The sequence below is a fragment of the Salmo salar genome, chromosome 19, assembly GCF_965601325.2.
Source record: "Salmo salar chromosome 19, fSalSal1, whole genome shotgun sequence".
Taxonomy (NCBI): domain Eukaryota; kingdom Metazoa; phylum Chordata; class Actinopteri; order Salmoniformes; family Salmonidae; genus Salmo; species Salmo salar.
Window position 1 is genome coordinate 48,174,372 of NC_138309.1, and position 15,344 is coordinate 48,189,715.

A 15,344-nucleotide genomic window follows, 5' to 3' on the forward strand; every position below is an offset into this window, starting at 1 on the left:
TCATCCTCACAATGGCAGACCACGTGTAACAACACTTGCACAGGATCGGTACATCCGAACATCACACCTGCGGGACAGGTACACGATGGCAACAACAACTGCCCGTGTTACACCTGGAAAGCACAATCCCTCCATCAGTGCTCAGATTGTCCTACAATGTAGAAAATAGTACAAATAAAGACAAACTCTTGAATGAGTAGGTGTGTCCAAACTTTTGACTGGTACTGAATATATACTAAATGTACAAAACGTTAAGAACACCTTCCTAACATTGAGTTGTCCCCATTTTTTCCTACGAACAGCCTCAATTCGTTGGCGCATGGACTCTACAAGATGTCGAAAGCTTTCCACAGGGATGCTGATCCATGTTGACTCCAATGCTTTCCACAGTTGTGTCAAGTTGGCTGGATGTCCTTTGTCTTTCCCATTCACCCTCTGAATGGCTAACACACACAATCCATGTGTCAATTGTCTCATGCTTAAAAATCTTTCTTTAGCCGTTTCCTTCAGTCAAATGACCTCCTGGCCTCATGGGTGGAATGTCATTAAAATTGTTAATAATTTCATAATTAATAAACATTACTTCAAAAAAGCCACCAAAAATCTGGTGTTTCTATATCAAATGGTTTTGTTATATTTCAGTCTTCTGTGATGTATATAAAGTGTAATATTGGGATGCAAACACAAAATAGAATACATTTCAGCTGTATATCTGACATGGTACAGGAGTCTTCTTTTTTCTAAGCCTGTAACAATGTGTGTGAGGTGTATACTTTTGTTTCACAGTAGATTTGTTTAAGACTACCAATGAACACTCTGTGTGACCCTGATTTAGCCCACTGCACTAAAAGGTTCACCTGTCTCCTACCCTTCATCTAAAATGATTGAAGTGGATTTAACAAGTGACATGAATAAGGGTTCATAGCTTTCACCTACATTCACCTGATCAGTCTATGTCATGTTTTCTGTACTTGGTGTAGTGAAGGACACTCAACTTGTACTCCACTGACACAGATGACATATGATTTGTTTAAAAAAAAGAATAATACGATGATAATTGGAGCTGTATTATTCGATTTCAGTGCAGCCTTTGATGTTATTGCTCATAAATTGTTATTGAAGAAACTCACTTACCATGGTTTTGCATCACCTGCCATCACATGGTTGGAGAGTTATTTATCCAATAGAATCCAGAGAGTGTTCTTCAATGGAAGCTTCTCTAAGAGCAGCTATGTACAGTGTGGTGTACCTCAGGGCAGTTGTCTTGGGACTCTTTTCTTCTCTATCTTTACAAATGATTTGCCACTGGTGTTACACAAAGCAATAGTGACTATTTATGCAAATGATTCCACACTCTACAGTGTGTACATGTCAGCACCCAAAGCCAGTGAGCTCACTGAAAGTCTAAATAAGCAGTTACAGTGTCACAACGTCCACAGAAGGTGGCGCCTCTCCTCAGTCGGGCGGTGCTCGGCGGTCGTCGTCGCCGGCCTACTAGCTGCCACCGATCTGTGTTTCAGTGTCTGTTAGTTATGTCTGTTTTTTGATTGCACCTGTTTCGTGTTTGTCATTAGTGGGGGGGTATTTAGTCTGTCTGTGTTTAGTTAGGATTCGTGCGGGATTGTTCTTTGTTACGTGTGATAGAGGTGGTGTTGGTTTACTACTTATTGTCTAGGCATTAGGGTTACCGGGCTGCGCCCCGTCTGCCTTTTTGAGCGGAGCTTCGTTTAGTCTTTTGACTGTTGTGCTCCCAGCCTTATATGGATTTTGCCCTTGGATTTATTAAATCACGTTTGTTCCAACGGACCTCAGTCTCCTGCGCTTGACTCACCCTTAAACTGTTCTATCCGCCCGTGACATACAGTCAGTATCAGAAATGGTGATTAATAGTAAACTGGTCTTAAATACAACTAAAACTAAAAGCATTGTATTTGGTTCAAAACATTCTCTAAGACATAAACCTCAACTGGAGTTGTACATAAAGGGTGTGACCATTGAACAAGTTGAAGAAGCTGAACTCCCAGGAGTAACATTGCATGGTCAGTTATCATGGTCAAGTCATATTGACAAAGTTGTTGTGAAGATGGAGAGGGGTCTGTCTGTTGTAAAAATATGTTCTGTGTTTTTGACACTAAAATCAACTGTACTATTTGTTCAGGCTCTGGTCTTGTCCCATCTTGATTACTGTCCAGTAATATGGTCAGGTGCAGCAAAGAAAGACCTAGCAAAGCTGCAGCTGGCTCAAAACAGAGCAACACACCTTTCCCTTAACTGCACGTACAGAACTAACATCATGCATGCCAGGCTTTCCTGGTTGAGGGTTGATGAGAGATTAATTGAATCTTCTAGTTTTTACGGGAAATGTTACAGTGATGAAAACTCCAGATTGTCTGCATAATTAAATAACATTCAGCTCAAACAGACATAGAGAAAAGACCTGCCACCAGGGGTCTTTTCAGAGATCCCAAGTCCAAAAAACATTCACGGCAACGCACAGTATTATACAGAGCCATGATCGCATGGAACGCCCTTCCAAATACAATTACGTAAGCAAACAGCAAAATATCCTTTATAAAATGGATTAAACAACATCTCATGGAACGGAAGGACTGTGAGGGGACACACACACAAATACACACAAGTATTATTTTTGAGTTGTTGTTTGTATATCATATTTCAAATGTGTGTGACTTTGTCTATCAGTGTTTTGTTACTTGTCCTGTTTTCATGTTTTGTGTTTTTTGTGGACCCCAGGAAGAGTAGCTGCTGCTTTTGTCAAAGCTAATAAACACATACAGTACCAGTCAAAAGTTTGGACAGACCTACTCATTTAAGGGTTTTATTTATTTTTCTACATTGTAGAATAATAGTGAAGACATCAAAACAATGAAATAACACATATGGAATCATAGTAAGCAAAATACATTTTATATTTGAGATTCTTTAAAAGTAGCCACCCTTACACATTTGCACAGTAAACATTTTGAAAAACCCTGGAATGAGTAGGTGTGTCCAAACATTTGACTGGTACTGTAAGTCAAGTGTGATACAAACTTTTGTTATTGAAAAATGTTCTTCCGTATTTCAATCTACACAACTGACTGAGACACAACAATGACACACAGAAACAAACTGCATCTCAACTAGGCAGCCGGATGGGTCATTTGCATACGACGTTGTGCCTCACCCGAGTGTAAAGGCATGAATCTATATATAACCAGGCAGTGTCTTACTTAGAGAATGATCAAACCCCTGACAAACAAAGATGTGTCGAGGTTACAAAGCCTTTGGTTCCTATGCCCCTGTGAGTTCCGCCCAGAAGTCTGACTTCCTGCGCGTGACGTTAATTAACCTCCCCCGAGCCCCATTATTCCTGGGCATGATTTAAATGTTGTGTTGGTCTGCCCTAAATTTGTATGTGTGTGTCTTTGTCTGTGTGCGCGAGCATGTGTGTATGTGTGTGTATGTGTGTTGTGTGTGTGCGTCTGTGTGGGTGTGCGTCTGTGTGGGTGAGCCCTGATGTTGCATTGGGTCCTAGAATAGAGATAGAGGTCTTAGTGAGTGACACCTGTGAACTTTCTCTTGCCCTCACCCCTCCTCACCCCTGCCACGAGCCATGGCACTCAATTCAAAAGCCAGGACATTTGAATATTGGCTAGACATATTATTAAAAGATGTGTGTGTGTGTGTGTGTGTGTGTGTGTGTGTCTGTAAGCTCAACGGTCAGTGATAACGAGAGAAATGTGTGTGTGTGTGTGTGTGTGTGTGTGTGTGTGTGTGTGTGTGTGTGTGTGTGTGTGTGTGTGTGTGTGTGTGTGTGTGTGTGTGTGTGTGTGTGTGATCGATAGCTTTGTCCATTCATATATACAGTCATTGGAGTTAACCTGTTTGGGCTAGGGGGCAGTATTGAGAATTTTGGAAAAAATATGTGCCCATTTTTAACTGCCTCCTACACCAACTCAGAAGCTAGAATATGCATATTATTGTTCAAGTTTGGATAGAAAACACCCTGAAGTTTCTAAAACTGTTTGAATGGTGTCTGTGAGTATAACAGAACTCCTATGGCAGGCAAAAACCTGACAAGGTTTCATGCAGGAAGTGGCCTGTCTGACAAGGAGTCGTGCGTCTTGCATCTGTTTATTGAAAAGTAAGGATCTTAGCTGTAACGTGACAATTCCCAGGGCTCCAATAGGCTCTCAGGACGCGGGAAAATCATGAAGGTTGACGAGGCAGCCTCAGGCTGAAACAGATTATCATCTTATTCAAGTGTCCCATTAGGTGACAATGGAGTGAGGCGCGTGCGCGATTAGCCCCCGTGGAGTATTTTAATTCGGCTGTTTAGTTTATTGCAGATTCCCGGTCAGAATATTATCGCTTTTCTACGAGATAAATGGCATAAAAATTGGTTTTAAACAGCGGTTGACATGCTTCGAAGTACGGTAATGGAATATTTAGACATTTTTTGTCACGCCATGCGCTATGCTCGTGACCGTGGATTACCATTCTGATAGTGTCTAGAACTCACGAACAAAACGTCGCTGTTTGGATATAATGATGGATTATTTGGGACCAAACCTACATTTGTTATTGAAGAAGAAGTCCTGGGACTGCATTCTGACGAAGAACAAGAAAGGTAAGAACATTTTTCTTATAGGAAATGTGATTTTGGTGAAGGCTGAACTGCGTGGGTGTCTAAATAACTAGCCCTGTGATGCCGGGCTATGTACTTAGAATATTGCAAAATGTGCTTCATCCGAAAAGCTATTTTAAAATCGGACATATCGAGTGCATAGAGGAGTAATGTATCTATAATTCTTAAAATAATTGTTATGCTTTTTGTGAACGTTTATCGTGAGTAATTTAGCAAACTGTTAGTAAATTCCCCGGAAGTTTGCTAGTATGCTAGTTCTGAACGTCACATGCTAATGTAAAAAGCTGTTTTTTGATATAAATATGAACTTGATTGAACAAAACATGCATGTATTGTATAACATAATGTCCTAGGGTTGTCATCTGATGAAGATCATCAAAGGTGAGTGCTGCATTTAGCTGTCTTCTGGGTTTTGGTGACATTATATGCTGGCTTGAAAAATGGGTGTCTGATTATTTCTGGCTTGGTACTCTGCTGACATAATCTAATGTTTTGCTTTCGTTGTAAAGCCTTTTTGAAATCGGACAGTGTGGTTAGATTAACGAGAGTCTTATCTTTAAATGGCTGTAAAATAGTCATATGTTTGAGAAATTGAAGTAATAGGATTTTTAAGGTTTTGAAAATCGCGCCAAAGGATAGCCGTGGCTGTTACGTAGGTGGGACGAATTCGTCCCGCCTAGCCTAGCGAGGTTATTGAAGTAGAAGTCCTGGGAGTGCATTCTGACGAAGACAACAAAGGTAAGAACATTTTTCTTATAGTAAATCTGACTTTGATGAGTGCTAAACCTGCTGGGTGTCTAAATAGCTAGCCCTGTGATGCCGGGCTATCTACTGAGAATATTGCAAAATGTGCTTTCACCGAAAAGCTATTTTAAAATCGGACATATCGAGTGCATAGAGGAGTTCTGTATCTGTAATTCTTAAAATAATTGTTATGCTTTTTGTGAACGTTTATCGTGAGTAATTTAGTAAATTCACCGGCAGTGTTCGGTGGGAATGCTAGTCACATGCTAGACACATGCTAATGTAAAAACCTGGTTTTTGATATAAATATGAACTTGATTGAACAAAACATGCATGTATTGTATAACATAATGTCCTAGGGTTGTCATCTGATGAAGATCATCAAAGGTTAGTGTTACATTTAGTTGTGGTTTGGGTTTATGTGACACTATATGCTAGCTTGAAAAATGGGTGTCTGATTATTTCTGGTTCGGTACTCTGCTGACATAATCTAATGTTTTGCTTTCGTCGTAAAGCCTTTTTGAAATCGGACAGTGTGGTTAGATTAATGAGAGTCTTATCTTTAAAATGGTGTAAAATAGTCATATTTTTGAAAAATTGAAGTAATAGCATATCTAAGGATTTGAATAACGCACCACAGGATTCAACTGGCTGTTGAGTAGGTGGGACGCTTGCGTCCCACCTAGCCCATAGAGGTTAAAATAAATTTTTATGCCATTTTTCTCGTAAAAAAGCGATAATATTCCGACCGGGAATCTGTGTTTCGGCAAATAGAGGGAAAAACAGAAAGACGGGGGCAGCCAGTGCACGAGCCTAAGCCCTTTGTCTTCTGATAGACCACTTAGCAAAAGCGCTCGTGTGTTTCAGCCAGGGCTTTGAATTACGTCATTCAGCTTTTTCCCGGGCTCTGAGCGCCCATGGCAGCCGTAGGAAGTGTCACGTAACAGCAGAGATCCTTTGTAATGGATAGAGATGAAAAAGAAGGGCAAGAAATGGTCAGACAGGGTACTTCCTGTACAGAATCTTCTCACGTTTTGGCCTGCCAAATGAGTTCTGTTATATTCACAGACACCATTCAAACAGTTTTAGAAACTTTGGAGTGTTTTCTATCCAAAGCTAATAATTATATGCATATTCTAGTTTCTGGGCAGGACTAATAATCAGATTAAATCGGGTACGTTTTTTATCCAGCCGTGAAAATACTGCCCCCTAGCCATTACAGGTTAATTCCAGCAAAATCTGAAAACTACAGCATACAATGACATTCTAGACGATTCTGTGCTTCCAACTTTGTGGCAACAGTTTGGGGAAGAGCCTTTCCTGTTTCAGTATGACAATGCCCCCATACACAAAGCGAGGTCCATACAGAAATGGTTTGTCGAGATCGGTGCGGTGGAACTTGACTGGCTTGCACAGAGCCCTGACCTCAACCCCATCGAACGCCTTTGGGATGAATCGGAACACAGACTGCGAGCCAGGCCTAATCACCCATTATCAGTGCCCGACCTCATTAATGGTCTTGTGGCTGAATGGAAGCAAGTCCCCTCAGCAACGTTCCAACATCTTCCCAGAAAAGTGGAGCACGGGGGGACCAACTCCATATTAATGCTCATGATTTTGGAATGAGATGTTCGACAAGCAGGTGTTCACATATTTTTGCAGTGTCCACATGCAGTGTACATGTTACCACACTATGAGGTTGGAATAATACTGTGAAATTGTGAAAATTATGGTTAATGCCCTATTAGTGTAAGAGCTGTTTGAAAAGACGGCCTGAAATTTCAGCGTGTTTTGGTGGGATGGAGTTTTGGCCTTCAAGGTGACATCACCATGCAGTAAATTAGTTACTAGACCAATAAGACACAGAGTTCCAAACCTCTCTACCAATAACAGCACATTTTCAATTTTCTCTTCCCCAATCAGACAACTCACAGACTAGTCTTGGCAGAATTCTTGCTTAAGAAATAGATCTTTGCTAAGAAACTATTTTTGTTTCTGTTGACCATTTTATTTGAAAACAATCACAGTAAGGTAGTTAATTGTTACCCAGAAATGATTTGATATTCAGATAAAAATGGCTTTGTTGGACCTTTAAGGTATTTCTGTCATCTAAGCTATCTAAGGTATTTACGTACTTAAGGTACTTGAAGTATTTGTTAAGCTCTATTTTCTCATCTCTCTCTAAATTATGACCTTTAGGAAACTCTAAAGGCCCCCTCTCTCTCCCCATTTCTCTCTCCCCCTTATCTTCCTCTCCCCCCTTCTCTCTCTCTCTCTCTCTCTCTCCCCCCTTCTCTCTCTCCCCATTTCTCTCTCCCCCTTCTCTCTCTCTCCCCCTTCTCTCTTTCTTTCTATTTAGTCAAATAAGCCTGAGGGCAGATTGATAAACCTGAGGACAGATTGATAAACCTGAGGGCAGATTGATTAGCCTGAGGGGCAGATTGATTAGCCTGAGGGCAGATTGATTAGCCTGAGGGCAGATTGATAAGCCTGAGGGCAGATTGTACACAGATCCACTGATGGATATAGGTTTATAAGCAGTCCTAATAAGAGTAGGATTACAAAACTTATTTGGCATTGTTTCACTCTGATTGTAAAGGTTAGGATTTGGGTAAGATTTTTCGAGATCTTTGCCTGTGGGCAACTCCTACCCAACATGTCCTAATATCGCCCAGAGGGAGTAGAGCTTTAACCTGGCCATTTGGATCAGACCAGACCTATGAAGGCCTTAACTAGAGCCCTGAGGCACAGTGATGAGTCAAGCCCAGGAAGACTACCCCTCCCTGGGTAGGACATTGCGTGTTTACGGGTTTACCGCTTGGTAGGGTATGCTCTGTATGCTCTCGTTGGCTGGCCCTTGCTTCATACTCGTCGCCAAAGCCATTGGCTCCAGGTCATCTACAAGTCTCTGCTAGGTAAAGCCCCGCCTTATCTCAGCTCACTGGTCACCATAGCAGCACCCACAAGTAGCACGCGCTCCAGCAGGAATATCTCACTGGTCACACCCAAATGCCAATTCTTCCTTTGGACGCCTCTCCTTCCAGTTCTCTGCTGCCAATGACTGGAACAAACTGCAAAAATCTCTGAAGCTGGAGACACTTACCTCCCTCACTAGCTTTAAGCACCAGCTGTCAGAGCAGCTCAGTGATCACTGCACCTGTACATAGCTCATCTGTAAATAGCCCATCCAATCTAACTCATCCCCATACTGTATTTATTTATTTATCTTGCTTCTTTGCACCCCAGTATGTCTACTTGCACATTGCACAATAAATATGGTCACCTAAGTCCATCCTTACCTTTACAGTCATCTCTGCCACAAAGATCGCTGTGAATATGTAGTTGGATAATGTGAGGAAGATGCGCTCCTGCAGAGAGAGAGAGAGAGAGAGAGAGAAAGAGAAAGAGAAAGAGAGAGACAAAGACAGAGACAGAGAGAGGGAGACATAGAGAGAGAGAGACAGAGCGAGAGAGAGCGAGAGAGATATAGAGCGAGAGATATAGAGCGAGAGAGACATAGAGAGAGAGAGCGACAAGAGAGAGAGAGACAGACAAAGAGAGAGAGAGAGAGAGAGAGAGACAGAGAGAGAGAGAGAGAAAGAAAGAAAGAAAGAAAGAAAGAAAGAAAGAAAGAAAGAAAGAAAGAAAGAAAGAAAGAAAGAAAGAAAGAAAGAAAGAAAGAAAGAAAGAAAGAAAGAAAGAAAGAAAAAGAAAAAGACAGAGACAGAGAGAGAGGGAGACCAAAAGAGAGAGAAAGACAGAGAGAGACAGAGAGACACAATTAGACCTAACCAAATCATGAGAAAACAAAAAGATAATTACTTGACACATTGGAAAGAATTAACAAAAAAACAGAGCAAACTAGAATGCTATTTGGCCCTAAACAAAGAGTACACAGTGGCAGAATACCTGACCACTGTGACTGACCCAAACTTAAGGAAAGCTTTGACTATGTACAGACTCAGTGAGCATAGCCTTGCTATTGAGAAAGGCCGCCGTAGGCAGACCTGGCTCTCAAGAGAAGACAGGCTATGTGCACACTGCCCACAAAATGAGGTGGAAACTGAGCTGCACTTCCTAACCTCCTGCCCAATATATGACCTATATTAGAGACACATATTTCCCTCAGATAACACAGATCCACAAAGAATTCGAAAACAAACCCGATTTAGATTAACTCCCATATCTACTAGGTGAAATACCACAGTGTGCCATCACAGCAGCAAGATTTGTGACCTGTTGCCACAAGAAAAGGGCAACTAGTGAAGAACAAACACTATTGTAAATACAACCCATATTTATGCTTATTTATTTTCCCCGTTGTACTTCGTTACAACACTGCATATATACATAATATGACATTTGAAATGTCTTTATTCTTTTGTAACTTCTGTGAGTGTAATGTTTACTGTTCATTTTGATTGTTTATTTCACTTTTGTTTATTATCTACCTCACTTGCTTTGGCAATGTTAACATATGTTTCTGTCACGTCCTGACCCTTGTAAGAGGTCATTTTCCATAGTAGAGTGGTCAGGGCATGACAGGTGGGTGTTTTGGGTGGTTTTGGTTTTCTGTTTCATTGTGGGGTTTTCTAGATTTCTATTTCTATGTTTTATTTTCTATGTTTTGGCCAGGTATGGTTTCCAATCAGAGGCAGCTGTCTATCATTGTCTCTGATTGGAAGCCATACTTAGGCAGCCTGTTTTTCATGTGTGGATATGGGTAGTTGTTTTCCGTTTTGTATGTTAGTTACCTGACAGAACTGTTGGCTGTCATTTTAGTTATTTTCAGTTTAAGTGTTATCATTAATAAAATATGAGCACTCTACACGCTGCGCCTTGGTCCCCTTTAGACAACCCTTGTGACAGTTTCCCATGCCAATAAAGCCCCTTGAATTGAATTGAGACAGAGAGAGACAAAGAGAAACAGAGAGAGAGAGACAGAGAGAAACAGAGACACAGGTCAGTGTTCTGTTAAGGGGGATGAGAAATTGTTTGGGAATCTAAACAAGGGTTCAGGAAAGAAAACAAGCAGTGTAACCGGACTGCACAGACCCTTGCAACACATACACACACCCTTCAGCGTGGTCAAGTGAATGTGTGTGTTGTGTGTGTTGTATATATGTGTGTGTGAACTTTCATTCCCATGCGCTCACGCTTACTTCCGAGTAAGACTAGTTCATATCCACAACAGTTTCTGGGAGTCTTTGCGTTGACATCATAGTTTTGTTGTTTAAGAATTGTTTAAGAGTTCCGTGGGGGACACCAGTCATTCCTATCCTCTGTGACTATGTATTGTTCATAATTAAATTCATTATAAATGAACAGATTGTGAAATGAAGGGAGGAAGCAGGGAAATGGAAGAGAGACAGAGACAGAGAGAGAGAGAGGACAGAGAGAGAGAGACAGAGAGAGAGAGTGAGAGAGAGAAAGGGAGGGCGAGAGAGAGATGGAGGGAGAGAGCGAGAAAGAGAGGGAGAGAGAGAGAGCAAAGTGAGTAATGACAACAGACTAAAAATATGTGCCTGAGTTGCTTCTAAAGTAGTTTAGGATTAACTTTGCTATATATATTCTGACAGTGAGTGAGAGTGAAGTAGAAATAGAAGGAGAGATTCCAAAAGACAGTGACAGACACAGAGTAAAACATCTCTATCCCTCCACTCATCTAGTATGTCTCATCCCTCCATCTTCTGCTGAGGCTTGTTGCCTGTCGCCAAATTACTTCCGTATACGGTGAGTTTAGATTTCCGGTCCTTTCCTCTCTCGTCCCCTCGTTTCCTCTCTCGTCCTCTCCTTCCTCTCTCATCTTCTCCTTCCTGTCTCGCCCTCTCCTTTCCTCTCTTGTCCTCTCCTTTCCTCTCTTGTCCTCTCCTTTCCTCTCTCATCCTCTCCTTCTTTCTCCTCTCTCATCCTCTCTCGTCCTCTCTCGTCCTCTCCTTTCCTCTCTCGTCCTGTCCTTCTTTCTCCTCTCTTGTTCTCTCCTTTCTCCTCTCTCATCCTCTCCTTTCTCCTCTCCTTCTTTCTCCTCTCTCGTCCTCTCCTTTCTCTCTCGTCTTCTCCTTCCTGTCTCACACTCTCCTTTCCTCTCTCGTCCTCTCCTTTCCTCTCTTGTCCTCTCCTTTCCTCTCTCATCCTCTCCTTCTTTCTCCTCTCTCATCCTCTCTCGTCCTCTCCTTTCCTCTCTCGTCCTGTCCTTCTTTCTCCTCTCTTGTTCTCTCCTTTCTCCTCTCTCATCCTCTCCTTTCTCCTCTCCTTCTTTCTCCTCTCTCGTCCTCTCCTTTCTCCTCTCTCGTCCTCTCCTTCTTTCTCCTCTCTTGTCCTCTCCTTCCTTTCCTTTCCTTCTCCTCTTCTCTCCTTTCCTATTTTACATCCCTCAACATACAATCAGTTATGAATAAACAGGGGTCGACATTATTCATTATTTTCCAGCCCAGTCAACCTCATAATAACCCTTAAAGATGAAACATTGAATAAATGTCTGTTGTACCGTGAATTAATTTCATGAACCAAAGACCAGTAACTAAGCAGATGTTGTTTGTGGTGGTGTTGAAACATCAAAAGCCTGACAACCACATTGTGAAACGTGGTGCCAAGCTGGAGAATCATTTTTGAGACACTAAATCAATTATTCACCCAACATTCCACACTAAATGTGATCATTATCAAAGGAGAAATGTATTGTTTTGCAAATGCATAAGAGAAACACATAGCTGTTTACTGCTGTGTAAATGGGACAGGTCAAATAAGATCCTGTGAAAGTATGTACAGTGTGGTCTGAAATGATTGACACCCTTGATAAAGATGAGCAAAAATTACTGTTTAAAATAAAGACTTAAAATACAGAGTCATATTCGATGGACAAAAAAAAAAGGGAAATTATATTATTTTATACTAATGCAATTGCTCAGAGAAGGAGATTTAGTTTAACAAGTAATATATTTCTTCTCTCAAAAAGGTATGGGTCCAAATTATTGACACCCGTTTTCAATACCTTTCAATAGGATAACAGCACTGAGCCTTTCTCTAAAATGTTCTATGAGTTGGCGAACACATTGGGAGGGATCTTAGACCATTCATCTGTACAGACTCCTTCTAGATCCTTAATATCCTTCATCTGTGTTCATGGATTGCGCTCTTCAATTCAAACCAGAGGTTTTCAATGGTTTTCATGCATTCTTAATTCGAAGCAAAATCCACCACTGGTGTGCGGGGTCAAAGAGCTCTATTTTCATGTCATCCCAACAAACGTAAACGCCTGGAGATTACTAAACGCCATTGGCACTTGGATTGAAACTGGTACTTTGATCAGATGACATGAAAAATTGAGCTCTATGGCCAAGTGAATCAGTGGTGGGTATGGCGTCAGAATTAGAATGCATGACCAGAAAATAACCACATACCTACTGTAAAATATGGTGGTGGATTGTTGATGTTATGAGGCTATTTTGTTTCCACTGCTCTTGGGGCCCTTGTTAAGGTCAACGGCATCATCAACTTTTCCCAGTACCAGGATATTTTACCCAAACACCTGGTTGCTTCTGTCAGGAGGCTGAAACTTGGCTGCAAGTGGATCTTCCAGCAAGACAATAACCCCAAACACACATCAAAATTAACAACGAAATGGTTAATTGGCCACAAAATCAACATTTTGCAAAGGCCATCTCAGTTTGAATTGAAGTGGTTATTACATTTTCTATATTTTTTTTTACCTTTATTTAACTAGGAAAGTCACTTAAGAACAAATTCTTATTTTCAATGAATGCCTAGGAACAGTGGGTTAACTGCCTTGTTCAGGGGCAGAACAACAGATTTTTACCTTGTCAGCTCGGGGATTCGATCTTGCAACCTTTCGGCAGTTACTAGTCCAACACTCTAACTACTAGGCTACCTGCTGCTCCATAAGCACAGACCTAGGATATCAAGGATCTGGAAAGATTCTGTATGGAGGAATGGTCTTAGATCACTCCCAATTCCAATCTCCTTATCTTCGCAAGGTGAAGTATTGAAAGATATTGAAAACAGAGTGGTCAATAATTTTTTACCTCTACCTTTTTGAGAAAACATTATATTACTTGTTAAACAAAATCTATTTCTGTGAGAATTTGTATTAGAATAAAATAATAAAATTTCGCAATATTTTAAAGAAGAAATATAGCTCATTGTTTTAATTATTTATTTTATAGAGGAATTTCTTCTCATCTTTACAAGGGTGTCAACAAATTCGGACCCCACTCTATATATGCAGCAAAATCAATAAACTCCACAGTATTTACTAGTGATCTATAATGACAGAAAAATCTCCAAGGTCTCTACCAAATGCAACTCCCAATCAAGCCTTTTTAGAAAACAAGTAGGTTATCTAATTCAGAGTAAACGGTACAAGGTCTTACTCCCATCGCTTTACAGACAAGTGAAATTGCAAAAAGAGGCTGTGGAAGGCTACTGTACGTAAGCATGCAGCAAAAGCAATAACTGAAACTGCTTTTGTTCGTAATAAAACATTGACTAAATCTCTAGCGAATGTAACTCACAATCAAAGCCATTCATTCTAAACCACCAACAGTATATACACACCACATAAAAAACAATCAGCCACTAACAGTATATACACACCAGATAAAAACCAATCAGCCAACCAATCAGCCACAAACAGTATATACACACCAGATAAAAACCAATCAGCCACCAACAGTATATACACACCAGATAAAAACCACTCAGCCAACCAATCAGCCACTAACAGTATATACACACCAGATAAAAACCACTCAGCCAACCAATCAGCCACCAACAGTATATACACACCAGATAAAAACCACTCAGCCAACCAATCAGCCACCAACAGTTTAATACACACCAGATAAAAACCACTCAGCCAACCAATCAGCCACCAACAGAATATACACACCAGATAAAAAACACTCAGATTCAGCAGTAACCCTGGCCATTGAGATGGAGGCACAATGACATCAGGTAATGGAGCTACGAGCTCTGTGTGTGTGTGTGTCTGTGTTTGGCCTGCTAGCTATGGTGGGGAGATCTCTGACAGGCAATACAATCTCCATTTGCATCCAATTTCAATAATCACCTCATTACAGGGGCTTGGAATTACAGCGAGAGCACCAAATTAGAAATATATGTGCATCTTAATGTTTTCCACTGATTACAGTTGTGTGTGTGTGTGTGTGTGTGTGTGTGTGTGTGTGTGTGTGTGTGTGTGTGTGTGTGTGTGTGTGTGTGTGTGTGTGTGTGTGTGTCACTCACCACGCTATATGCCTCTATTCTAGGCCTCTCCATGGCGATGGTGATGCAGTTAAGGAAGATGATGACCAGAACGATGTGGTCAAACATCTTGTGGGTTATTATCTTGTTGCATGCCATTCGAAACCTGGAAACACACACACACACACACACACACACACACACACACACACACACACACACACACACACACACACACACACACACACACACACACACACACACACACACACACACACACACACACACACACACACACATCGTCATTCATAAAATAAACATTTATATAATTGGAAAGCACATTATGATGAGAGATGTATATAAGTAAAGTACAACATCCCAGACCGTGGTATGATCTGATAAACACGCTTGTGGTCTAAATTAATAAAGCATATTGCACATTAACAATATTGCCCATTCAGAAGTGATGATGTTGGAACCACATACAATCCCTTCTCACATCCACAGTAATTCAACAAACCACAGCTGAATAACTGGCAATTAAGCCTAAGCTTCATTAAATGAAACAGAAACGGGCATAACATACAGAAGAGAACCCACTCTGATGGATCCTGTCTGTCATAACATACAGAAGAGAACCCACTCTGATGGATCCTGTCTGTCATAATGTACAGAAGAGAACCCACTCTGATGGATCCTGTCTGTCATAATGTACAGAACATAACCC

At 41.0% G+C, this 15,344-nt stretch overlaps 1 protein-coding gene across 1 annotated transcript in view; it reads right to left on the reverse strand.

The window, feature by feature from the left end:
* Nucleotides 1-15,344, reverse strand: part of LOC106578905 (voltage-dependent T-type calcium channel subunit alpha-1G) — a 166,582-nt gene that overhangs the window by 99,129 nt on the left and 52,109 nt on the right. Inside the window, exons 11-12 of the mRNA XM_082965756.1 lie at nucleotides 14,660-14,783; nucleotides 8,695-8,763 (exon numbers count right to left, since the gene is read on the reverse strand). Of these exons, the coding sequence (XP_082821882.1) occupies nucleotides 8,695-8,763; nucleotides 14,660-14,783 (193 nt within the window). The remainder of the gene's footprint in view (nucleotides 1-8,694; nucleotides 8,764-14,659; nucleotides 14,784-15,344) is intronic.